The following is a 26,193-nucleotide window of genomic DNA, read 5'->3' on the forward strand; positions in this document are numbered from 1 at the left end:
ACCTCGGCTCAGCCCCCCACCCCGGTCGAGCCCCCGCTGCGGCCCGAACCGCCCCTGGTAAATCCTCCTCAGGCTCGCGCGGCGGCCGCCGGGCCGAGGGCGAGCGGCAGGTGGGGGCCGAGCCCTCAGCGGCGCACAGAGGGGCTCCCGGAGGCGGCGGGGGCAGGGCTGAGCGCGGCGGGAAGGGGAAGCGGGGCCCGAGGGGCCCTAACGGGCCGGGGGCAGGACCCCGGCGCCGCGGCCGCGCCGCCACCGCTGAGGGGCGCTGGGGGGAGGGGTCACCTTGCGCTGCGCCCCCCACCCCGAGCTGCGCGCGCCGGTCACCGGGACAACCGGGGAACGGCCAATCGGCGTGCTCCGTGCCCGCCCCTCGCGCGCAGGGGCGGCCGCGGCGGCGCGAGCGAGCGCCTCGTGCTCCCTCGCGCACCAATCACCAGGCGCTCCGGCAGCGGGGAGAAGGCGCGCGCGCGCTCCTCGCGCTCGCTCGCAGCTTCTCCCCCTCCCCACCCCCGCTCCAGGCTGGAGCCGAAAGCCGGGAGCCAATCAGGACAGGGCGAAAAAGCGTGAGGCGAGCGGGCCCGCGTGCCGAGCTGCCTATAAAAGGGGGGGCCGGCAGCGGGCGCGCGGCTCACTCGCCGCTGGCGCTGGGGAAGGAAGGACGCACGCGAGGTGAGAGAGCGCGCGAGCTGCCGCGCCCGCTCTTCGCCCTAACGGCCGCCGCGCCCGCTCCCCGCTGCCGCCGCCCTCTCGCCCGCCCGCCTCACGCTATGAAGACCAAGTTCTGTAACGGCGAGACCGACCCTTCCCCGCTCGGGCTCCTCCTCAGCTGCAGCCCCGGCGGGGGCGGCGTCGTCCTCCCCGCCGCCGGGCAGCCCCCCTCGCCGCTGGCTCACGCCGATCCCGAGGGGAAAGACCCCGTCGCGGCGGGCAGAGGCGGGGGCGCCACGACCCCGTCCTCCGCGCTGCTGCTGCCGCCGCCGCCGCCTGAGGAGGAGCCGCCGATCGACCCCCGAACGCGGCGCAAGGCGTATCTATGGTGTAAGGAGTTCCTGCCCGGGGCCTGGCGGGGGCTGCGGGAGGAGCAGCTGCGCATCAACCCCATCAGGTCAGCGCTGGGGGGGTGGTCCCTGTGGGGAGGGGGCGGGGCCGGTCGGTCGCTGGGAGTCCGAGCCGCTTCCTGACGCGGGAGATGAGGGTCTCCCTCCTTCGCTTCTTTTTTTTTTTTTTTTTTTCCCAATCCTCCCTAAATTTGCTTTTCCGGGCGGAGGGGAGCGTGGGGAGCGACTGCGCATCCGCCTCCCGCATTCGCTGTGGGGCGGCGCGGGGGGTGTGCGGCTGGCGGCAGGGCGAGGCCGGCTGGAGCCACCGCCTCGGCGCGGGGCGCCTCGCCGGGGGGAGGTGGAAGGCCCCGCGTTCGTTGCGTCAACGCCACCAGACAGGCGCACCCCCTCACACCCCCCCCCCCCCGCACAGGAGAGGGTGGCGGTGCGAGGTGGCTGGTGCTGCAGCGCGGCGGCGCCTCGGCCCTGAGCCGGGGGAGGGGCCCCGGGCCTTGACGGTAAAAATGATGGAGCTGGTAGAAACCGCGGCACCCAGTACGGAGCTCCCTCCTGAGAAAAAAAGTGCCTTTTTTGACGTGGCCCTGACCGTTCTGAAATTCAGAAGTTAGCAGGTAAATGCGGTGCATCGATGATGTGAATCATCTTTTAGCATATATAGTAACAAGTGCTTGTGACTCAGCACGTTGGCAGCAGAGATAGGTAAATTGGGGATGTTTTAGAAGCCGTATGTAATGGGTTTGAGATCCTTGCCTTCTTTGCAGAATTAAATAGTCTCTTTTTTGTACCAGTCCTGTATGCTAGTTACATCCGTGCTAGTTCAGAGTTTCATTTTTACAGACTGCTTGTCTAGTGTCTTGGTGCTTGATCATTCTACCTGATCAAATGTAGAGTCACATAGAGTTTCAAAGGATATGGTTGTCAGCTTCTCCCCTTGAGTCCTGAGTTTGCTTTCCTAGTGTTTCTACTTTGGTTGACACACGAAATACCTGCAAATCTACCTCAGTTAGCTAAGAGAGCATGAACTGTTGACAAAGCTCCACTATATAGAAGTATAGTCAAAACCCATCGTGCTCATTTCTAAATGTATTTTAAAAGCCTTACTGAAAATGAGCAACTCATTGAAAGCCAGTGCAGATAGTATTTATATTTTTAGATCATTTCTCCTCACTTGACAGGATGATAATAAGTTCATGAAGGGAGAGAATTTTTAGAAGACTCAACTGTTCCTAGACAGTACACTAGTCTGATAACATGTCTGTAACCTGACTTGCTTAATGCTGTTTTCATCCTTTTTAGTGTGTACTGCTGACTTTGGTACTTATTTTCTAAAGCCTTAGGTTTTAGCACAGTTATTCTTGCATTTCTTGGAAACTTCCCTTCTGAGACACCACTTCAAAATGGCTTGATGGTTTTTGGATTGGGAGGAAGAGAGGATGGGCTGACACTTAAGAATAAGTAAAACCATGCTAATTGGCAGTTGCATTTATTTTGGCAAAAGTCTTTTCACCACTTTTACCTACGGAGAATGCAGCATCATATTGGTTTGCTGATTCTAGTTTCACAAAAGTCAAGCATTCAGCATGCGTTCTCCAATATGTCTGTCAGTATTGCCATTTTGACTGCATTAGTGCAAATCATGTTCATGAACAGCTGTTAGGTACATGGTATCGTAGGATGAAGGGGTCTAGTCCTTACTGTTTGAGAGCAAAGAAATAGATTTGCATCTAATCAGAATGCAAGTATATGAGCGCATCTAACTGCTATGGCTGTGATTTGGGGAAAGCTATGGCATGCTCTGAAAATAGGTGGCCCTCTTGGAAGGGCTTACCTTTAAGTAATCTGTAGCAGTAGACTAACTGGTAGCTTTATCTGTGTAAGAGTGAGATATGCCATTTTGACCCTTAAACAAGCTGCTGAGTCTACTGACCTTTCAGGACAGCAACACCTTTGATTTCCTTGATTAGAGGTAACTTTTGAAGTCTTAAGTGCATAAAACTAGTGAAACTTTAATGGAATTCAGCCTCAGTAAGACACTCGTGTTTGGCTGGAGAGGTATAAAAAATAAGAGTTTCTGGGTTTTCCTGCACTGTATGCAGGCTGAGCATGTGTTTAAATAAGTAACATAACTGTTTGTACAGGATTTTGAGCTCTAGTCTGGTATTTTTTGTAAAGTGGGTGTCAGTGTGTTTAGTACATCTATTTAAGTATTGATGCTTTCACCAAAGTCTACATCAGAGGCTTAGAAAAGGTGGCAAATCTTTTTCCAAAATGTCTAGCACAGTTTAAATGAAGCCAGAAATGTAGTTGGTATAACTAACCAATTTTCTGTTTGCATCTGAATAGTCTGGCTTTGCTCTTCGTTTGATATCCTTTCCATCTGTCTGGTTTTTCTACCTGTTCACCTTCATGGTTCAAAGTTACTTCATCTCTCTTGTCTCTAAACATCCTTTTTTGGATGCCTGCCAAGCCACCTGGTTCTCTTCTGTCGTCTTTCTTGAGCATATTGTGCAGCTGCTGTTTTACCCTATTTTCTTGAGATTTCTTTTTTCTGTCTCAATCATTGACTTTGGATATGTAGACCAGCACTTCTCCTCTCTATCAGCTCCCAGTAAATAAATACGGGTTGTCTACTTCTTAGTAGCCTTTTTCTCAAGAAAGTCTTTGTTACTTCCCCACTGTGTTGTAAGAGAACCCGGAAAAATATTTGAAAAAGTATTGAGAGGAGTGTTAGGTTAGGACTAAGAACTGCATTTTTGCCACTGCATTTTGGATCTGCCATGGATTCCTGGAATCAAAGCTCACTGCAAGGTAACATTAAATCCCTGTGGTTTGGGTGTTATGAAAAACTGCATTACTTTGTGAAGGAAATCACAACATGACAGAGGTACTACTATTTAAATTCTAGAGTTAACTGCAGTAAGTTATGTAGCATGCTACAAGTAGAATTACTTATTTCTTAAATCTGTGCTACCTCATCCCTGTACCGCTAGCTACTATTTTTGGATTGTATCTGTTTTTGAAAGTTCTTTCTTTAATGGTGAGACAGAAAAATTTTTTTCAGTAGAGCTGATTTGCATTTCTGTTTTGCAAGTAGACCAGAAGTTTCAGTACTTTTTCCTCTTACAGTAGCGGAAGAAGTAATAGGGAAAATCTATTGCAGAAGGATAATTTGAAAACTTCTTAATGAACATATTGATAATGAAGAGGATGCAGAAAGACAATGTAGTAAAGAAAATGTGAGTTGAGTACGCTGGTGTTTTTAGTGGGCTACTAGAAATCAAGAAACTTAGCTTCTCTAATCTAGTATCTAGCTTGATAAACCTGTAGAAAACAAATGCTGTCACTTTTTCCTGTAAGAACACTGTTGTAAAACAGTAATTACATGAAAAGCCAGCATGCTAGTATAACCCCTGAATGATTGAAGCACAGGACTCTCTGGTTTGTGTCTTACCTCATAAGATTCTGAGGGTGACTTTAGTTTTGACAAACACATGAGCAATTTCTTTAAAATAAAGAACTGCTTTCACTGTAAATTTCAAAATTGAAAATGAGACCCGAAGAATGATAGCGTAAGTAAGACTTTCATCAGTGATGCTGTAGCACAGGTATTCAGGTAATCTTTGTAGCTGCCATCCCAGTGATACTAGCTCTTCCTTCAGACTTAGGGTTTTACACTCACTGCATGGTTTTAAGTTTATTCTGCTGTCGTCTTGCTTGTTTGTGCAACCAAGTATATCTGAAAAGACTCCAGCATCGCTTTCTAGAAGTCCTGAAAATAATTAAGTTAACAGAAGTACGCATCTTAAGTTGCCTGTTGCATTTTACATCAGTTTGTTCATAGCTTGAGCTGTAATTTCTATCAATAGATCTTGATGGTGAACTATACATTAAGAAGCATGAAGCTGCCAATTTTTTGATTGAAGCCTTATATGTTATGAGTTATTAGTACTGTTGGAAAATGGTTTCTCATGTTAGAGTAGGTCAGTTAATCATACTAAAAGGATGATTAATGTGCCTCTAATTTGTAGAAAATGAAACATGTATGCTGATCCAAGTGAGCTGATAAACTTACCTTTCTCTTGATAGAGGTGGCCTCAGTAACATGCTGTTTCAGTGCTCGCTACCTGATACCATTGAGACAGTTGCAGATGAACCACGGAAAATTCTCCTGCGCTTATACGGTGCAATCCTGCAGATGGTGAGTACATAGAGTGCTTTGGGAGTGGGAGGGTTTCTGTAGCTTAATTGTAATATGTTTGGAGATCTTCATTTGTGATGCACTGCAAGTGTGTGCTTCTTTATCCTTTTGGGAATGTGTTTTAGTGGTAGTGGGGTAGACTGCTAGCTTAAAGCAGTTTTCTTTATAGTTTGTTATTGTCTAGAACTTACACTCCTTTCTATATAGATCCCGACTGGCGTGTATCAGCTGAAGGCTTATTTGCTGTCCGGTTGATCAGTAATGTTTTGTTTATGGTGTTAAGTTTGGACTGTGGTATTTCAGAAAAGTTATTAAAGTTTGCTTCTGTGCAGTATGTAGGTCTTTGGCATAACTAGCAAGATTGCAAGAGACTAAACTGCTTAATTTTAATCTTGGTAGCACTTACGAATCTTGGAGATTAAAGTTGAAGGTTTTGTCAAACTTGTACAGTGCTCAAGCATTTTATTAGCTCTCACGGGTAATTGTGCTGCTGGAAAATTTGATCTATAGTGTTAGAATAAAAATGAAGCACAAACATCAATACCGTACAGCCATCTCATTCCAAAATGTGCTTTCCTAAATGTGTGATATGCCTCGTAGCTAGCATAGAAGCTTAACCAGATGTTTGTCGAACTCTTCTAATGTTACTTTTCTTTTATTTGATTAGTAAATAGCATTGAAATTTGTCAAACCTTAAGAGAAGTGGTTGGCAAATCTGTTTCAAATTGTAAGGTTTAAAATCAAGAATATTTTGTAAAGGTGGTCTCTTCTAAAGCTTACAGGCCGTTACCGTAGGACTGTACAGCAGATCTTCTCTTACCCATCTCTGCTAGACACTTGATTATATTGTAATAATCATAACATAAGTGTTTAACCTTATGAAAAATTGCAGCTTCATAAAATTACATTTGGATGTTGGCAATTGTTTCTATTTGACTTAGAGGGTCTGGGTTTATTATCCATTAATTTGATATTTTCCAGTACTCAGTCACTTGTTTTGAATAACTGACTCAATATCTGCAGGAGATTGACTGTTCCTGAAATTTCAGCCCATTCTTCCTGCTTCTGCTGCCTTGACCAAACTTACTATTAAAAATCTCATTGGATACTGTGACTTAACTGGCTTTAAAGTGTTCTTTTATTATTCTATGTGAGGTATTAACTTTCCCGTGGTAGCAAACTTTACTAGAAATATGTAAAAGATTCCAGTGGTTTGAAATAGCATGAAATGCTTGGCTACACCACTGTATGTGTGTTGGGAAAGTTAAACTGTTAAACAAGAAAAGTGTGTAGAAGTTCATTAATTCAAGCTTAAATAGTTTTTTCCTTTAGCTTAAGAGAAGCCAAAAGCAAAGTGGAAAAAAATGGTGGTGAGAAACTTTGGTTGACTCCTAGGGTTGATGCTAAGAATTTTTTTTCAGAATTATTAATGGCTTTAATGTAATGCTGACTTAATATGTAGAAGGCTTGAGTAGGAACATGGGCTGTAAAACTGCTGTAGTGGTAGAACTTTTGTTGCCCAAGAGCTGTGAAGAAATGTGGCCTTTCCCATATATTTCAAGGGAAAAGTAAAGTAGACTCTAGAATTTGGTTGCCCTCCTCTTCCCTCAGAGGTTTTTTTAACTTGCCTTTTCTGTGCCCCTATCCACTGAAGAAATCAAAATAAAATTTTGGGCTCTAAAATCAGAACTAATTCGGTTTGAAAATTGAAAGTGTGTTCATAACTTTCTAACCTTTCTACTCTTGGTGTTGAAGGATCTTTTGAGATGTCTAACTTCCTTTATTTCCGTAGTGGCAGTGAAATGACTGCTCTTGTTGGTGCAGTTCACTAAAGGTTAAGTAAGCAGAGAAAGTCCCAAGGTAAAACTTTCAGATTGCATTGAGGTTCACAATTTTTGTCAACAAACATTTGTCTCTTCCAGCCCCTCTACCTTAAATGCAAGTTAAAATATAAGCAAACTGTTTTATCGGGGTATTTTGAAAACCTCACTTAGGATTCTTATGAATTTCTGGGTGGCATAAGCAGAATCTTATGACAAGCCTGTTAAGAGGGAGTAATTTGATATTTTTTAGTAATGTTGCTTAAGTTTAAAGCCCTACAGAAATTAAGGGACACTGCTTAAGTAAGTTGAGTTTTGAGACCTTATGCTAAAATCACAACTTAATTCTTGATGACTTAATTGTAACTGCCACTGGGTATTAGTAGTTACCACTTGTTTGTTTGAGCCTTTGTAGCATGTTTTAACTCTTGTCCATTTTACTTTCTGTTGAAATTGGAGCACAAAACAGTGATTATATCAGCTCTTCTTACTCCTTTACTGTAAATACTATAGATCTATAGCAATCTGCACCAAATTGTTGTCCATACAGAAGACATGTTTAAGTTAAAATTTTGAATAGAAGTGAAAAATAGATACCTGATACTAACTTAAGAATGAATGATACTGGCACCATAATTCTTTGAGCCACCTTTTAAAGGAACCTTTTTTGCAGTTTGAAAATAGCCCCAGTTTGCTTATTATGAATCTTGGAAGACACAAATGTCAGTACATGAAACTCATCCAATACAAACCATGCCAGTTGGCTGAAGCTGCCACACAGGGAAGGCTTTGTGCCTTCCTCTGTAATAGCTGATATGTTTAAGCCAATTTTTTGTGTGCATGACTGTTTTGGGGGGAGTTGGGGGGAGAGGAACTGAGCTGGCTCGGCCATTATTATGAATGGTTGCACTGGCATGGGTGTTTAAAAATCAAGGACTTCTCTTGAGTATATCCTTGAGCAGAACTTTTTTTTTAAGAGAAGTATTTGTGCTTGTGACAGGTTAAAGTACTAACCACATTAAAACTCAAATGTTTGAGGCACAATGCAGATATGTTCTACATTGAAAAAAGGGAAATGTCTTACTCTGCTTCACTTATTCTTGCTCCAGCTTAGTTGCTAAATTTAAAGGGGAGCACTGAAAGTAAAATTTCCTCATGGTAAAATGTCTTTAACTGTTGGCTATATCAGTGTTAAAACAACTGAAACAAAAGGTTCTCCAACAATATGCCATTTAAAGTCCAGACTTTAAGATTGGATTTCATATGCAGATCACTGTAGTGTTTCTAAATTCAGAACAACCAAAACTTCCCACATCTTAGAAATGCTGATAGGATTTCAACATTAGATAGCATCAACAAAAAAAGAAGCTCAAATTAAGGTGAATTTCGTTGAAGTTCACCTATCAAAAGGTAACTTGGGCATTGATTCCCATTCTTTTACACATGTCAAAAGAACCTTGAACTCTGATTCACTGGGGCTCTGTTACTTCGCAACAGCCAAAACAAAATCTTGTATATAAATGAGGAAAAACAAACCAGTATACCTAATGTTTCTCTCTGGTCTCTCAATTTCTATGTGAGCAGACACAAAACAAGTATAAATGCTTGCCACAGTTCTGTGGTAAATCTTTTTCCATACCTGCCTTGCTGCCTTTTATTTTTTGTAACTAAATAAAATGCAGACTGCTGTGTAACTGTAATTATCAACGTCTTCTGTGGTTGTTGGTGTCCATGTCTGTTTGTAGCATGGAGTAACTACAAATCCCTGGCACTGGCAGACGGCTTGAAAGAAACCAAGCACCTCTTACGGGGATATATTTGTGTTGGGTGGAGTTAAGGGTATTCTGGGGGTAATGTACCACTTTAGTTGTATATGCATGTGTTCTCTGCTGCAGGCTTGCCCATGCGATCGTGCCTAGAGCACTCTGGTTTCCAGGTGACAGACACGATTCACGGTATAGTATGAGATCTCTGAAGTTGGAGCATTCTCTACAGCTTTCATTTTCTTTAGTACTGGATTTCATTGTTTAAAAATAAGGCTTAAGTAGCACCAGCTACTGTCTGTGCATCTGAATGTTTACAGCCATAACAAAATACCAAAGTACTGCCCCTTCCTTTCCTCTGCTCCCTCATAAGAGAATGGTAACTTGAAATGAAGAGGATTAGAGATGTCTTTGTGGCTTTTGTAGGGCTTGAACTGGGAATTACTCTTCCATGCTAGATTCTAGGACTTCAGCAAATTAGTATCAGTTCCTTCAGGTCTGGCAGGAGTCAGTGATCAACGGCAGATTCGTAGAAGGAGAAATAGTTATTGCTGAATCTAAAACTGTTTGTGTTCCCATACGTTGAAGTTCAAATCGATGTCTTCCAACAGCTTCTGAGTTAAGAAAAGTTGCCCCTGCATAGGTTGCCTCTAACCTCTCAGGCAGTTCCTTGTAACGTTGTAATTCCTTGGGATTTGAATTCCTAGGGATTTGTCTAAATCAAAGTATTGCAGTATTTTGAAGTCTTGAAAACTACTAAAGCTGAGTAAGCTCAGAAAAATGGAGTTATAATGTAAGACTTAAATTTGCGGGCAGAGCTGAGGGTTATATGGGGAGAAAAAAGTTTCAAGTTCATCCTCTATACAGAATTCTCCTGCCAGGCATCATTTGGGATTTTTGATACAGAGCTCATCTTCCAGCTACAAGAGAAATAAATTTGGGGCATTAGGGAGAAAATGATGAACTCAATTTTCTGTGTCAAACTGCCAGATGTATAAACACTGTCTGGTCATCTTCTGATCACAGATCAAATAATGTGCAATGTCTCCCATTCTAGGACTTTCATCTTGTACCTGAAGCTTCCTGCCTTAAAATCAATTTACACGATCATAAAGTAGACTCTATAAGAACTTCTGTTGTCTCTGTGCATATAGCTGTCCTCCCTTACTAAAATTGTAGTGAGCTTTCTTAATCTGCTGTGAGAATAAACCTTCCCACAATAAAAGAAGCACAGAACAAATATTTAAAGAAATCTTAAAGATGTAGAACATGTGTCCCTTTCTAGCTAATGTTTCCATATGTAGAGAGTGATTAAAAACCTTCAGTAGTTATTCAATCATTCTCTTACTTGGGTAATGAAAATATCCTCGTTGTTGTTGAAGTAAATAGCTCCCAGAATTGGACATAAGTTGGAGTGAGCTGTTAGAGTTTATGGAAAAACTGAAGTTTTGATTGGTTTAGCCAAGAACACATGAGCTAGATGTTTCACTTTGAACCACAGTTCTCATAGGTGATTGTGCAGTCAGAAAACAATCAAATCCTACCGCTCTAACATCTGTTAAACTCTTAGAGTTAAACTCTTAAACTTCTGTTACATAGAATTGTATCCTGTTTGCTTCATTCTCCTTGACCACATGTACTGGAGGCTTTCCTAATTTTAGGACGAGTACATGGCCACTTGTGAAGACTGATCCTCTCCAAGCTCCCATTCATATTTGCAAGTTATTTACAAATTGCTTTGTATTCATTCTCCTCTGGACACTCATGCTCCATGCTGAGGGAACAGAAGAGAGGAAGGGATGCCGCAAAAGTCTCCTTTTCTGATGACTCTGCAGTACACATCCCTAACTGTCTCTTTCTAATGGCACAGTAGCTGCCATTAGGCTATCTCCAACACTAATTTGAGGTGGACTCTTAGAACTGGCTAGCTCTTTATACAGTATGACTTCTGGAAAGTGGATGCCAGTTCAGGTTCTAGGGAAAAGCCTAATCTGCTTACCTTCTGATGAACTGAACCATTCTGAGAGCACCATTAATCAGGAAAGACTCCTGGATGGTGAGTAACTTTCTGACTGTTCAAGAAAAATCTGTAAGATGCAAGAGTGGTATTGATGTAGGACATGCTTGTTCAGAGAAGCCCTCTGTAAATGACTTTAATACTATTGAGTAGTTATGCATTTAGCTTTAGTGAATGTTTTGACTTTATTAATTTCCTTGAAAGGAATATAAACTAATAGTAGTTTTCATATTGTTTTGTTTTAAACTTATTATCCTAGTGGAGTGGGAAGTACTTGCTGAAAGACCATCGATTCATGTTAACTATACTTCTTCTATAGCTTCTGAAATACTGTAACTGCATAGCTTGTGTAAATCATTAGCTTGTTGTATTGTACTTAAGGCAGCTGGTGTTGCTTAACTGTATTCCATTAAGTTCATATTTCCACCCTTGTTTTGGACATGTTAGAGCTTTGGAACAGAAAGGTATGCACACGGTTCTATGAATCAAATGTTTTTGTTCAGAAGGTGGAGATGCAGGCTACCTTTATGGGCCTGTAAAGCTAGTCTGGTTTAAACAGTCAGCGGTGGAATTGCAACATAAATAGCAGCCACAAACTGTCGCTAATTCTAAGCAAATATTTGCTTTCTCTTCTCCTTACCTTCAAGCCCTTTAAAGGACAAGGTTTTTATTACATCTGGAATTTTAAATGTGCAGCTCTATTAAAAGCATGTGCCATTGAGGGTTCAGTTGCTGAGGGTATGGTTTGATACTCTGAAACTGCTTTATAATGACTGTTAACAATCCTAGCACAATACATTATGCATGGAATTCGTTAAAGTTTTGCTAGTATACTGCAGTTCTTACTGAGACATCTTTAGCTTACATGGGCAGTTCATTTGAAGAAAAATCGTGGATTTGCACGGCCAGTGGTACATTGTACATATAGCCTAAACAGCATACTGAAATGAGGAAATTCTAGTCACAAGAAATTTGGAAAATAAGGTATTAGAAAAAAGCAAGTGCTTTGCAAGCTTCATAACTTGCCTCTTCTAATAGTCTTTCTAAGGCTTTTATGTAATCTCTGTAATGTGTTTCTTAAGTGCTTTAGCTGCAAGAAGAATATCATCCCAGATGTCATGCAGAGGGACTTAATTTTCTCTTAATTAAAAATGTTCCTCGAAGCTCATGATACATTGGAATCTTGTTTTGGAATACTGGGAAGCAATAAAAAAATACCTGAAAATGAGCTGTCCGGCTATTTACAGGAGTGGCTTGATCTCAGTGGCACATCCTTTTGAAAGATTTTGGAATTGTTGAAATGGTGTGGTGGGCAGAGGTCAGATCGATACTAGTGCTGTAGCTGTCACAGATCAAGACAGTGTTGAGACATCTAGTTAATTGTAGCTGGCACTTCTACTCCCTTTGTTCTGGTGGTTGCAGGTTAATCATGTTAAATTTCATCTTCTCATTGTGTTTGCTTTTTCTCATTCATAGAGGTCCTGTAATAAAGGAGAGTCTGTACAGTCTCAGAAAGAAAATGACTTGCAAGTGAGTAACTAAATTTGCTTATTTCACAGAATTTTATAGATGATAGAGAAATGTGGTGATCCTGCTTGTTCTAAACCAGTAGTTACTTCACCTGGTGTCTGGGCTGTGTTTCTAGAAACCATAAACAGTAATGAAGAAATCTGTTTGCTTATAGAAGTAACATTATAACATGAGTGTCTGTTTGGAAAGATTTAAGCATTCCACATTAACAAGAAGCACCCCCTCAATTCTACCCTAACTAGTTTCTTACCATTTCTAACATCTGTATCAGTACCGCTATTTCTAATACTAGGCTCTTCTTTCTTTAGTAGAGGAAGATCAGTACTCTGCTTTAGCTAATCCCTATTTTATAGTACATTGATGAACTCTTCTGAGGAAAGTATATGGAGCTGGAGAGAACTTCCTCTTGAACATGAAGTGTTTCTGATTAGCGTTGTGCTTGGATCATCTGTGTTCCACAAACTTAAAGTCCTTGCATTTGGAACCATTTCTGCTCATGCAGCATAATGCTTAGCTGAGTGTATTTTTTCATAAAGTCATCTGAACAGAATTTGGTAACTTAGATTTCTACCGGGCAGTATTTTTTTCAGTAAGGGATAACATTGCAGCATGTTAACCAGATGCTTTGCTTGTTATGTACTATCATTTTTCAGCTCTGTAATGGTTTTGGCAGTGATTAGGGAGAACTACATTTTACTCGTTTGATAAGTGCTGCTTTTCTCCCCTTGTATTTTCTGCCTTCTGGGAATGCCATCTGAAACAGTTCAAGCGTTTGTGTTTTTTTCTAGTGAGTTGAAACTGATTTTGAAATTTTTGTTGTTGAATGACTGCTTTTGAAGTTTTGTTGAACTTTCAGTTAAGTTTACTGGAACAGCTTCAATCAGTTGAACCAAGACTGAACTGAAAAATGTACTGGTTTGATTCCTCTGTTTTCCTCAGAGATGAAAAATGGAGGTGCCTTGATTTCTCCCCTGCCCCAATCAGTAAAAAATGGTTCCTAAAATTATGAAAGAAAACAAAAATCCAAACAAGCCCCACCCTGGTGCCAGCAGCTCATAGAAGTTTTGCAGTGCAGGAAGCAAGGCTTTGAACTTCAGAACTATCTTCGTTTGTTGCCTGAAAATAGTGATTCTATGCTGGTAGGTTATTGTTTTCTGCTATTAATCTCATAGTGCTGGAACTTCGCTGTTGGATCAGTGTACTCAAGAATTCCTGTCAGCATGGATTTGTTAATTTTTCTTGAGTCTAGGTAAAAATTGTAGGTAAGTTTGATCAGAGGAGTTAGTATCACCCTTTGGAGAGAAGAAAAACCTCTGGGTAATGCCAAAATGTTCTGGATCACTAGCAAAAGCATTGTAGCCGTTCTGAGCTGCCTGCTGTTTGACAACTGTGACTAGAGATGGGATAGTCTTCTGTCACCTCATAAGGTCTCTTAACAGGGATTATCTGTGTTTTACCTATGTTTTACCTTGGTTTTGCTATAGTTAGGGGTCATTTTCCTCAAAATAATAATATTTCATGTGTTTTATAGTGAGCTTTTTGTTGAAGCAAGAATAAAGCAGTAGCTTCAGTTCCAACTGAAGTATAGAAAGGCTTTTGACCTCTCCTTGCTTGAATGGGAGTTGCGTAGTGGGAAAGTCTTGTAAAGAGTGTTTATAATTCTTAGGTTTGAAATGCAACATTCAGCTCTAAGTATTCATTTAAAAGTGTGAGTGGTCAAATCTTTTCCAGAAGCTTGTTTTAAATACAAGTGCTCATGGTTACATCTGTTCGAAACTGATTAAAACTGAGAGCTTCAGAGCTTAAAACAACAGGTTGTTGTCTTGGCAGTATAAATATATTGCAAAGTGTTTGAAGACATTGAGGGACATAATTTACTTAGTTACAATGCTTGATCCTTTAAAAAAGTCATCAGGTGAACATTCAACTGAAGAGTTAGGTACGTAGATTTGTTCAGTATCCATATGAAGTATGCTGTAGAATTTTCTAATGTCCTTTAGTAGTTTATTTCCATACCTATACTTGACAGTAGTGTAGGGAGTGGAGACTTAGTAAAAGGTTCATCAGCTATTATGAAGGAGAAGCCTTTGTGCCTGAGATACATAGATGGCATTATTCTGGAGCTCTCACTGGACTTGTTCTCAAGTGACCATTCTGTTACAGTAGAGGAAGTTCTTCTGGTGCTCTAAACCTTTGTCTTTTAAGAGTCAGGCACCAGAGCATTCAAACTTGAATATTCTTATACTGCTGCTTTTTATACTTTTTAATCTTGAAGCAGATCTTTCATGGCGAGATGCAGCCATCCTTCTTAACACTGCTGACACAGAAGTTTACAAACTTCCAATCTCGTAGTTGTGGATTATCTGAAGGTTCTAAATTTTTAAGCACGTGTTAAAGGACTAGGGCTAGGCAGACATGTGGCAGAAGTGCACTGTTGAGTAATTGGAAATGTCGCTATTTCTGGTTGTCACTTCTGATGCATTAAGGGACATACTAATGAAGAACATTTCTTTGGCACTTGCTGTTATCCAAGTGTCATGAATTGGTTTTTCAGTAAGCTGTGAAAACAAGGAACTGACATCTTAATGGGAACAGCCAACAGGATTGCTGTAATCAGACTTTTAAAACACGCTGGTGTTGTTCCATGCACACACGAATTCAGTATTGGCTAATAATGGAGTAGACCTGCAGTAACCTGTATCTAATTTGCTTTTTGGTGCTTGGCATTAGGCTTCAGAACTGAACTGAAAAGTTCAGATCTGTGGTGGTAAGGGCATGTGAAATGATTAAAAGTATGTATTTTTGGTGTATTAGTTCTCTGTTCTGCTTCGAGGAGTTGAGATGGAAAAACAGTGGAGGACATGGATGCAATACATTCATATGCAAATCATCTTAAGCTCTCAATTGATGATGATTCTTTTACCTTTGATTGAAGTTAGTGCTTCAGAACATAGTTACATGAGTCTTTCCTACACTTCAATATGAAATGCTAGAATTTCTTGAGAAGATGCCAGAATAATAAAGTGTGGGCCAGTAATAAAAATAACTTATGAATGGAACTGCCTGGAGTATACTCAAGAGTGGAACTTGTATAGAAAGATTTATTTACTGTCTGAGACTGCGGTGACTGCAGTAACGCAAAAGGCTCTGTAGTCCGAAATACCTGAGAACTTTCTTAATTTTGTGCTCTTAGTTCTTACGCTTTTAAATGTCATGGGTCAGACTTTGAGATGAGTTGCTCAAAAGTAGGCAGAGGCTTAGCAGACCTCTAGGATTTAAGTACAGCTGGATTCTGGTTAACATAATTGCTAGAAGTAGTGATTTATACTGTGGCTTCTGTGTTTGCTTACAGCTAATCTTACCCATCAAGAAAGCTATACTTCAGTGATTTTAACTGTATTTTTGATACATATTTCATATTTCTATTAATTTTTAAACATTCATATTAAAAAGCTGTCTGCTTGTGATTGTTATGGACTGAGTTTATTGATGTAAGGAAAAGCTTGAATAAAAGTTACTGAAACTGGAGGTATGTTTGGAGGTAGAAAAGGAAGAATGTTTATTCACACACATGCTCCTTAGCAGGAGTTTAAATTATTCTCTCTCTTTAAAAAAAAAAAAGACCTAAAACGTGCTTAATGGAAACAAATCCTAAGTCATTCTTCTAAATGAAAAACTGGTTAGTTCAGTCCTTCACTTCATTCACTTGTATAGTTAAAATGTCTTTTTGTAAGGCAGTGTTCCAAAGTGGTTTAAAATAGCCAAGGATAATATTTATAGTTCCTGTGCTGTGCTTCAGCAGGATAAACTCCTTCAGGAAATGAATTTGCAGAGTTCCCACAGGTTAGGGAGGAGGAGGGTGTTTTAGTTTTTGCATAGTTTTCCTTTGACCTGGCCCACCAACAGTACCTGTAAGTAATACAGATTTTCCTTCACAGCTTTAAACTTGAAAGCAAAATACTTGTATTGCTCCTATGCTAACTACGAGTTGTAATTAGTCAAGAAACTTTGGTTAGTAGAATGTTGAGTCGTCTTTTTAAAGCTAACCCTAAAATTTCTCACTTCGTAGCAGTTTAGCTATTGTGCACACCTAAGTTCACTTCTGTGCAAGCACCAACTAATGCTTTAATTTTTTTTTGTAGGGGGCAGAAGCCATGGTTCTGGAAAGTGTTATGTTTGCCATTCTTGCAGAGAGAGCTCTTGGCCCAAAGCTCTATGGAATCTTTCCACAAGGGCGACTGGAGGAATTCATTCCCGTAAGTCCTGTTCATGATTAGTTAGTGGGCTGCTGCTGGTAGCTGTTTTAATTGATCATGACAAGAAGGTCTCTGGACTGCCCAGAAAAGCAGGGATGTGGGAATGGAATACTTGGCAGCCTGTAGTAATTGCTAGCTGTAATTTGATACAGTTACAGTGGGTGTTGGAGAGCCCCATTATAGCTCTTGCCAGGGAGAGATATCTAAAAACTCTTCAGCTGTAGCAGAGACTAATAAATGAAGATAAAAAGCCTGTTAGATACCAAACATAGCATTGGAAGCTATAGAGTAACACTTCCCTTTAACAGCAACAAGAGCAGATGCTTTTGATGTTCTTAAATATTTATACCCAATCTGCTTTGAAGATATTCTTAGTGTGAGATGTGATATTCCCCAGGTCTTGATCTAGAAGAGAATTGACCCAAGTCATAAGTAAGCTAAGCCGGCTAACTCGGCTCTTCCAAAGACAGCAATTTTGTAAGTGAATTTGGGATGAAAAAAGTGTATTGCTTGAGTACTGTGCTAGTATTTTATACTGTACTATATAGAGACTTATGCTAGTGTTTGTAATTAATCACACTTATGTAATTAACCGTATTTTAAGAATACTGTATTTTATTACAGAGCAGGAAACTAAGTACTGAAGAACTAAGCTTACCTGACATATCTGCTGAAATAGCTGAGAAGATGGCTAGATTTCATGGCATGAAAATGCCATTTAATAAAGAACCAAAGTGGCTTTTTGGAACAATGGAAAAGTAAGTTATGCAATACTTTAAAGTGTGGAAAAAAGGTGACCTGTTGTAATTTTGATAAGCAGATCATTCTTCCTGAATGCATGAGAGCACAAGCTCTCACTGTACCCAGAAACTGTTTCATAGTTACTTGAGGAACTTAAATTACCTTGAAGAATAGTAACATTTTCTTTAGTAACTTTTTAAAACTTTCTTCATTTTAGTTTAAATGGTATCTTAGTATGGGAAGACTAATATGCTTATTGTCACAAATGCTGTACTATTGTCTCTATTTTTAACAGATATCTAAATCAAGTGCTGAGGATTAAATTTACCAGAGAATCCAGAACTAGAAAACTGAACAAACTCCTCAGTTACAATCTCCCCCAGGAAATGAAAAATCTAAGGTAGGCTTATTTTGTCTACCTCTATTTTCCAATTTGCACAGTTTCAGTATGAATTTGTATACTTGTTCAAACACATTATACAGTATAATTCCCTATATTCATTTTACTTTACAAGTTGGGGATTGCTTTTGGTTCTGTAACCAACCTGTCTTATGACTACAAACTGATAGGATCAATTGCTGATTTGGACTTTGCTGTCCTGAGCTTGGGCTCCTAATTGAGAAAATAGGATCTTGCTGGAACTGAACAACTCTTCAAATTCTTAAAACAAAATCCATTCGTGGAAGTGGAACTGAACTTGGTGATTTGTCACTTACAAGATCACATATTGCTGTTTTCTAGAGCTCTGCTTGAAGCTACTTCGTCGCCAGTCGTATTTTGCCACAATGACTGTCAAGAAGGTAAGCTGCTAATATTTCATAACCTTGTTCAGTGATGCAGTATTAAGCCTTTTCTGTTCACGTGTTTTCTTTCTGAGGTAGTCGTGTTACTGAGGTACTACCCTGGCAGCTGACCTGAAACAGCAGCCTGTGCACTCCCAGTGTGCAACAGTTGCAAAGCACAGTGCGTTGGCTTCAGCAACCCTTCAGGCTAGTTAGGAGAACGCCTAGTATCGTAACTGGGTTATGCCAAGCATGTACACATGCTCTGTTAGTACAGGTCAGTTTATCGTTGGAGCCTTGGGTGTTTTCCGTTAAGACCGTACCTTTCTTAGCTGTCTGCAGTATACATGATCAGGGTAGGATATACTTTTGTCCTTTGAAAAGAAGGATACTGAAAAAGTACAGTGCATGGTGAAAATGGAGACTAGGGTAGTTTGACTCAGCAGTTCTCAGCTTGTACTTGTAAGAAACATTAGGAAAACCTTGTCAAACCTTATCCACCTTTTTTTAGTGCTCTCTCTCTGGGAGTCATGGAGGGAATAACAATTTTTCTGGGCCAGTTCTATAAAAAAGGAGGCAGGGCTGAAGGTGTTGGGTATGCTGTGTTTGTGCTCCCTGTCACCTGTACAGCAGGTAAGCTGGGCTGAGCTGGAAGGATGCTATATTAAGACCATATGCAGGACTTTTGTTCTCAGGAGTCCCAGCCTTGTTAGGTAAGGCTGAGGAATTGGCCTGGAAGAGGATTGCCCTGGAGGATAGGCACATGAGGACAGGCAGCACGAGGATTGCCCTGGAGGATAGGCTAGCATGAGGACAGGCAGCTAGCTCAACAGTGGTGGAGTTGGAGGTCTCATTGCTCGTGTGGCAAGGTGTAGTACTGGAGGAGTCGGAGTATGATAGGGCTGGAGCAAGCTTTGGAACCTAAATTTCCAAGGCAGGGGTGGGGGGGAGCAAAAAACTGTGCTTGTTCTATTGGTGCAAGGATATGGCATAGAGAACACATGTACCTGTGGAGAGGGGACGAACTATTGCAGAAATTGAAGTTACTCTAAATTTATTTACTAGTTGGCACTTGACAGAGACAGACTTGATGTCTTTCAGATGAATTATAGTGACAAAGTGAATTGAAAGACAGATAAAGCAATCTCCTTGTTATAAAGGGAAAGGCTAAGCTTTTCTATAGGTACTGGTTGTGCCACGTATTAGAACAGCAAAGTGATCAGTCTGTGGCTTTCAGGCTGCTGAAAAGCAATTCCTGTCCCAAGTGTTGTGTGATCAATGATAGTGCTATGCAGGTATAAGAGATGCTGCATAATTTAGATCTTAAGCTGCAGAAAGAAGATTCAGCAAGGGCTGCTAAGGCTGACTGTCACCTGAGACAGCTGCAAGCTAAACACTGGAGAAGCAGGGCGCTTGGGAGAACCAATCTACCGCTGCCTGTACAGAAGAAAACTTTCTTGCTTTCAGCTTTACAAGGGTTATAGTATATATCTCAACGTTCAATGAGCTGGTATACAGTCAGTGCAACTTGGCTTTTCCTATCATTCTTCGGCGCAGATGTAAGGGATAACTAGGATTATCTGAACAATGTTTCTTAAGATAGAGTATTGCTTTTCTGTAATTTTCCTGGGACTTTATTGAATATGTTGTATTATCTTAAAATTTTCAGGTAATGTCTTGCTTCTGGAAGGCAGAGAGAATTCAGAAAACCAAAAGCTGATGCTCATTGACTTTGAATACAGCAGCTATAATTACCGGTAAATCACTTTATTTTCTATTCAGCAGGAAGGTGTATTACTTTCTATGTGCTACAGTGAGAGCAAGTGCTGCGCTGCTGATTATCTGACTGTTCTAGTGGATTGTATTCTGTTCTGTTAGTGGTGGATAGCAAATACAACTAGTCAAAACAGCTCTGGTCCCGATGGCGTTGGGTATAGGCATACAGCAGAGTCAGAGTTGTTGGAGTTCCTTGGTTGGCCAGACTAGAGGGCTTGTTTATGCACAAATGGCTTCTTGCTTGCATGTCAAATTTCTTTCTAGTGGGGAGATGAGGAGAATGGTAGATTGTGTACGTGTGTATGTAGGGCAGGTTTGCTTTTGCATTTTTTTCTTCAGTCCTTTCAAATGGCTTTCTCATCTGTGCAGGTAAGAGTAATCCTAGGTTTTTCACCACATGGTTACACAAAATGCTTTCTGTTATTACCTTAGTCATCTAGTACCTGTGTTTAAGGATGATCTAAGTGTGTGGGGTTGTTGGGATCATTAAACATTAGCATAGCTGGAACATACTGGAATGCTGAATTCCAATAATGTAGAAGTGGGATATGTTAAATACTTTGAGTATGACTTCTTTGCCTACAACGATGCTAACGTTAGAGATGCATCTGACTTTGTGCTGAGATGTAATGCATACTCAAGTATTTTAACTGTCTCCATTGGTATAAAACTTGGTAGCAAAGTATTTTCATGTAGCTGGTAGCTTTCATTCTTAACTGGCCATCTGTACTAATCAATTTTAATAACTTGCAAAAAAGTTGTATTCCAGTCATCAATTCTCTGCCTCCTCTAGCAAAACTGCAGTAAGTTCTAAGTAGCTTTGTGCTTTTAAAGTTGATTTTAGGTTTGCGTAAGCAAAAACAGATTGCTGGTATGCAAATACTGAGGTACTTGGTCTTTATCTTTTTTACAGAGGATTTGACATTGGAAATCACTTCTGTGAATGGATGTATGATTACACATATGAGAAGTACCCGTTCTTCAAAGCTAGTGTTCTTAAATACCCTTCAAAGAAGCAACAGGTGGGCACATAAGACATAACGAAATGCCAGTGTCCACGGTCTTCAAATCTTAACTCTCTTTTCCAATTCTGTTTCGGACTTACTCTGTCCCGAAACCTTTCCTCCATGACTTCCTTAAATATAACACTTTCTGTAATCCTGACTACCTTTGCTTTAAAAATCATAGAAATTTCATAATAGCTATTCAGGATAGAATATTTACTATGTGCCTTGTAGCTATTCACCACAAAAAGTCCAGTAGTTGTGGACTGTAGCTGTGAAATTAGTTGGCAGTAGCAAAATGTCATCTGTTGTCCTAATATTACGGCTTTTCTTAAACCATAAGCAATTAGTAGAACCACCATTAATCTTAAAGCTAACTCCAGCACTGTTGATGTTTGGAAAAAATAAATTACAACTTATTAAAAGGCCTGCCTAGTTCTGAAAGAAGCAAATATGTCTTGAGGCGAAGAGTTGTAACTGTTGTTTACTTGCCTTCCAGCTTCATTTTATCTCCAGTTACCTGTCTGCATTCCATGATGGCTTTGAAAATCTGAGCAATGAAGAGAAGTCCAAACTAGAAGAAGAAGTGTTGATAGAAGTTAACAGGTAACTTCTCTTTCACAACTTGAAACTTCCACTGTGATACCCATACTTGTATACCTCACTGGGTGGAGAAACTTCAGCCAAGAGAGATTCTAAGCTACTTATATATGGCAAAGGAAAATCTGTCCGTTGTAACCTTTAGATATGTAGTATACACTATTAGTGGAGTAAAGAAAATGCTACTCCATGGGGAACCTAATGGAATTATCTTTATAATGTCATACATGAAGAAAAGGTGTGGACATCCCCAAACAAGAGAATACTATTCTAACAGGATATTGAAATGAGGTGTTGTGACTTAGCTGGGTATTTCAATAAACATAGCCTTGTAATTTCAGGTTTGCCCTTGCATCACACTTCTTCTGGGGTCTGTGGTCTATTATACAAGCAAAGATCTCATCCATTGAGTTTGGTTACCTGGTAAGTTTTCTAATTGTAGTTTCATGTAACTAAAAATGTATACTCTATTAAGTAACCTATGGTACGTTATCAGAAAGTAAATGAAATGGCCTCTCACAGCAACTAGTATCTTCTAAGTGGGGTAAAACTTTTTAAAACCAATTTGTTACTAGTTTGTGCTCTTTTCTTACGAATGTAAAGAACATCTAACATCGTAAAAAATTCAGAAATTCTTCCCATTGTTACAAAGAGAGAATACAGCCTTATGTGTCAGGCCTTTCAGTGGGATGATGCCTTGTAATGAAGTATTCTTTTGCAATAAGAGATCCCGTGCAAGAGGGAAGCTAGCATGCAGTAAATGTGAATTTGGAAATTGAGTAGTCAGCAGTGCACATGTAACATGTCGATGTTCAGTATGCGACAATATCAATGCCAGGTAGCTTGTTGTACTTGAGAAATGGATCAGTCTAACTCTTGGTACATGTTTACTGTACTGTAAAGTGATAAAACTTTCAGGCACACTGAACGTCCTGCAGGAAGTGTTGCAGAAGCCATTCGTTTTAGTGAAATTCTGACCTTTTTAGTTCCTGTTTTTTCTGACATGCTGGTAGCAGCTAATAGTGTTAGAGTTGAAATAAGATTGGAGGAAATTTTAAGAGGCCAGAACACCTCTGGAGAGATTATCCTTCCCAAATAGAGCTCATTAATGCATTGAGATGATGGATTAGGAAGGTATCACAGTTAATACCTTCATTATGCTTCCTCATCCCAAATAAGAGAACTCAGCTGTGTTTACTGTATTGAGTACTGAATGTCCCTTATTCCTCCAGGAATATGCATTATCCAGATTTGATGCATACTTTGATCAGAAGAGGAAGCTGAAGGTGTGAATGTGGGAGGAGTGGCCTGTTGGTTACTGTACGAAGAGGGCAGCTGGACAGAACTTACACTGTGCTTAGGCTACTGTATCTCTAACGAAGGTGTCACTGAATTCCAGTTCCTTGGAACGCAGGTGTACAGTACTGAAGACTGTATAAAAATGACTTGTTTACAGTTTCGTAAATACTTGGAATGAGATTGGGAGGCAAAAGTAAAACACAACAGTGCAATATCTTTAAATCTTTTCGATCTAGAAGGTATTTTATATTATGGGACAAGCTTACAATTAAGTGTCAATACCACATACATCAGAGCAAACAGTGTTACTGTGAGTACATTTTCTAGGGGGGTGTTGGCATTATGGTTTATGTTGTAAGCGGAACAGTTGTAAAAGACAATTCATTGTGGACACTGCCTCTTAATGAGAAGGAAAAGCAAAGGAGACAACTGTTAAACTGTGAAGTAGGCTTAAAATCTTACTGTGAGATTAGGTTCAACATGCCCCACGAACACTATCTTCGAAGCTGCTGATATGTTACACCACTTTAACCGTAAAGCAACTAAACACATTGAAGCGGTATGCTTTAAAGTGTTACCTACATATACATGAATGTTTCTCTTAAGCTGGTGTGCCTGTGAAGTATGAATGAACTTTGAACTGGACATTCTGAAGGGGTTTGTCTTGAACTGTTCGTTCCGTGTCCTTCAAGAACATGCTTTAGCCCAGCCTGGTTGTCTCTTAAAATGCTGTGTCCTGCACAGGGGGTTCTGTGGGCTGGCAGCACTGGGAAGAGTGCCTTGAATTGCTCTAGCAACTGCCCAGATAACTGGATTGGCATTGACAATGCTTGTAATTGGAGCCTATCTCTCTTCTTGTGTTGCCACAGTATATGGCTGTAAGAAAAAGTTGAGCCAAAGACTGTGGAGAACACTTCAGGAAATTGCTGTTCTGCCCATCCAATGCTTACATAGCTTGGGAGGTGCTTTTCTTGCACCTTCGATTTTCATCATGTTCCAGCAATCCAGTGAAGTGGAGCGTCTTGTGGGGAACAATAACGTGTATATTGAAACTTGAGTATAATCTGTGTACATGTCATCTAAAGATTTCTTTAGATTTTTGGGAGCTTGTTTATTTTGAATCTTACTTGTTTGTGCTTTCTAACACACTGTATTATAAATAATAAACTTCTAAGTCTACCCTTTTTCACTTGTATAGCAAATACTGTTTCAAGCAGCTGAAAAAATGTGCAGCATTTCATGTACTGTATAGCATAACTTGTAAAAGCTGTCATTTTATTCTCTAGTATAGAGAATCATTTTCCATACACTCACATATTATAATACTTTATAATAAATATAAAGCACTTAAAAACATCATAGTTGATATTCTTAAGTCTTCGTTATATCTGCAGGATAAAATAGATGCTGTTTCTGGCCCCAATCTATGCTGGAAGTACTTTCTTGCTTTCAAAGGCAGACTAATTTAAGCTTTAGGTTCAATGCTGTGGGATATACCTTCTACTTAAATGTGTCTTGAGCATTTATTGTATAACTGAATACTGCTAAAAAGCATGGGGAAGAAAGGTGGTTAAAGCAAGCGATGAAAAGTAGACTGAAGATCAGTTTATAAAATCTATAGTTTTAGAGGTGGGAAGAGGCTTAGGTTTAAGCACTTTACTGTATCTGTCCTGTTAACCACCCTAAAAACAAAGGTAAGTCACCAGTGTATATTGAGTTTTACTGGCACGCCAGATGAAGTATTGGTAGTATGAACAGCCAGGTAACTTCTCTAGGCTACTGAAGGCTTCATGTAACAGGTACTACTGCACACAGTAAATGCAGTGGGAAGGGCAGTGGTAATGAAAGAGGTGGAAGCAGTTCAGCATGATGCTTTGCAGCTGGCTGAGGAGGACTGATATGTAATAGGTGCCTTGATTTTGTAGGAAGCCTTGTTTTGTATTCCAAGGGCAAGTTCAAGTTCTGGAGAAGCCCATGGAGACTGTCCTCTGACTCACCTGTGGCATTTCATGCTTCCCAGAACCAAGAAGGGAAGGAGACTAGTCACAGTAGCGCTAACTAATGAAAGGTTGCATCAGAGGTGAAGCCCTTTCTTAGAGTTGAGATGGCTCTTGTTAAACATTCTGAGAGGGAACTAAGCTGTAAAGTTCCCTGGCGAGAGTGCTTCAGGTGAGTCCTGGAACTGCAGTTGTACTCCAGCATTCCTACTGTGATTTCTGAGGGTGAGGGGAAGGAAGGGCCCTGAAGGAAAGCAAAGTGTGCTCCATCTTGTGCCTTTTTTAATGTAAGTTCGTTTTAAAGAGAGTGGGATTCCCCCAGGTGTTGTGTGGTAGGCTTAGTGGGGACACAGGTAAGTCAAAACTAAAAGCAGAGAGCAATGCTTAGTCTCTTCCTGGTATGATTTTTTTTTTTTTTTGTAGATTTGCCTACTAAGGGCAAGTTCTTTTAAGTTTTCTTTGAGAACTTCCAGTAGAGAAATAGGAACTGGAGCAGAGTCTTCTCTTACTCATAGTCACTGAATGTTAAAGCTGACTTATAAGCTGACCAAGCAGCTATTTAAATGTATTGGCACCTCTGTAATTGGATATTGTCTTGTGAAGCCATATTCATAAGAGTTAGTAGTAGTAACTACATAAATGTAGTTAAACATTTCTTAGTTCGTTAACTTCAAAATAGTTATGGTCAATCTGATTTTCATAAAGGCAGTTTAAAACTACTGATTAATCCTCCTTTCAGTTGATTTGCAAATACAACTTGCTTGAGCTCTTTCTTGAAACTGCTAGGTTTTATGTCCACTTCATGAATTCTTGTCTTAGTGTCCACATTGCTTCACAAGTCACTGGTGAAAAGACCTGCTGATGAAAATGGGACTTCTGGTATAAGAGTTAAAAAACCAAACCCACAAAAAATGAAACCCACAACAAAACAACCTTTTACTCTTGAAGGAAACTACCACTTGTCTAGCCAGATGGCTGGTCTCAGGTGCCACTTCGAGGTGATTCAGTGGGTGATCAGCATAGTCTAGGGTGTACCCCCGTCACTCCTACAGCCATTTATGTAAGGTGGAAGTCTGAATGCTCAGACCTGGGGAAAAATGTCCTACTACAGCTCATTAAGGATCTAATCCTGCAAAATTCAGCCTGTGCAGTCTTAGGGCCATATCAGATGTGCTGCCTTTTCTCTTTAACTGAAAAAAAAATAGGTATTTCTGGTCTGAACTGGATACAATCTATTTGTAAATTAAACATCTTTCCTAGTGGTGATGCCACTAAATAGAATGAGACTTACGTTTTTGGAGTTGCTGTTCTCCTGATAATTGATTAGGGAGAAAGTTTATTTCCAGCC

At 40.4% G+C, this 26,193-nt stretch overlaps 1 protein-coding gene across 3 annotated transcripts; it reads left to right on the plus strand.

Annotated features, from left to right (window-relative positions):
* Window positions 1–490: 490 nt before the first annotated feature.
* On the plus strand, window positions 491–24,207 carry CHKA (choline kinase alpha). 3 transcript variants are annotated; one of them, XM_075162913.1, is made up of 12 exons: window positions 491–1,105; window positions 5,148–5,259; window positions 12,336–12,389; window positions 16,532–16,645; window positions 17,270–17,403; window positions 17,682–17,786; window positions 18,129–18,187; window positions 19,839–19,926; window positions 20,859–20,967; window positions 21,449–21,555; window positions 21,891–21,972; window positions 22,782–24,207. In XM_075162913.1, exons 1-12 carry the CDS (start codon window positions 768–770, stop codon window positions 22,839–22,841), a joined length of 1,362 nt encoding a protein of 453 aa, XP_075019014.1. In that variant the 5' UTR covers window positions 491–767; the 3' UTR covers window positions 22,842–24,207. The 3 variants fall into 3 exon arrangements, with proteins under 3 accessions (XP_075019014.1, XP_075019015.1, XP_075019016.1); XM_075162915.1 differs by lacking the exon at window positions 491–1,105 and adding an exon at window positions 1,177–1,672; XM_075162914.1 differs by lacking the exon at window positions 12,336–12,389.
* The last annotated feature ends 1,986 nt before the right edge of the window (window positions 24,208–26,193 follow it).

Source organism: Calonectris borealis, chromosome 14 (genome assembly GCF_964195595.1).
Source record: "Calonectris borealis chromosome 14, bCalBor7.hap1.2, whole genome shotgun sequence".
Classification (NCBI taxonomy): domain Eukaryota; kingdom Metazoa; phylum Chordata; class Aves; order Procellariiformes; family Procellariidae; genus Calonectris; species Calonectris borealis.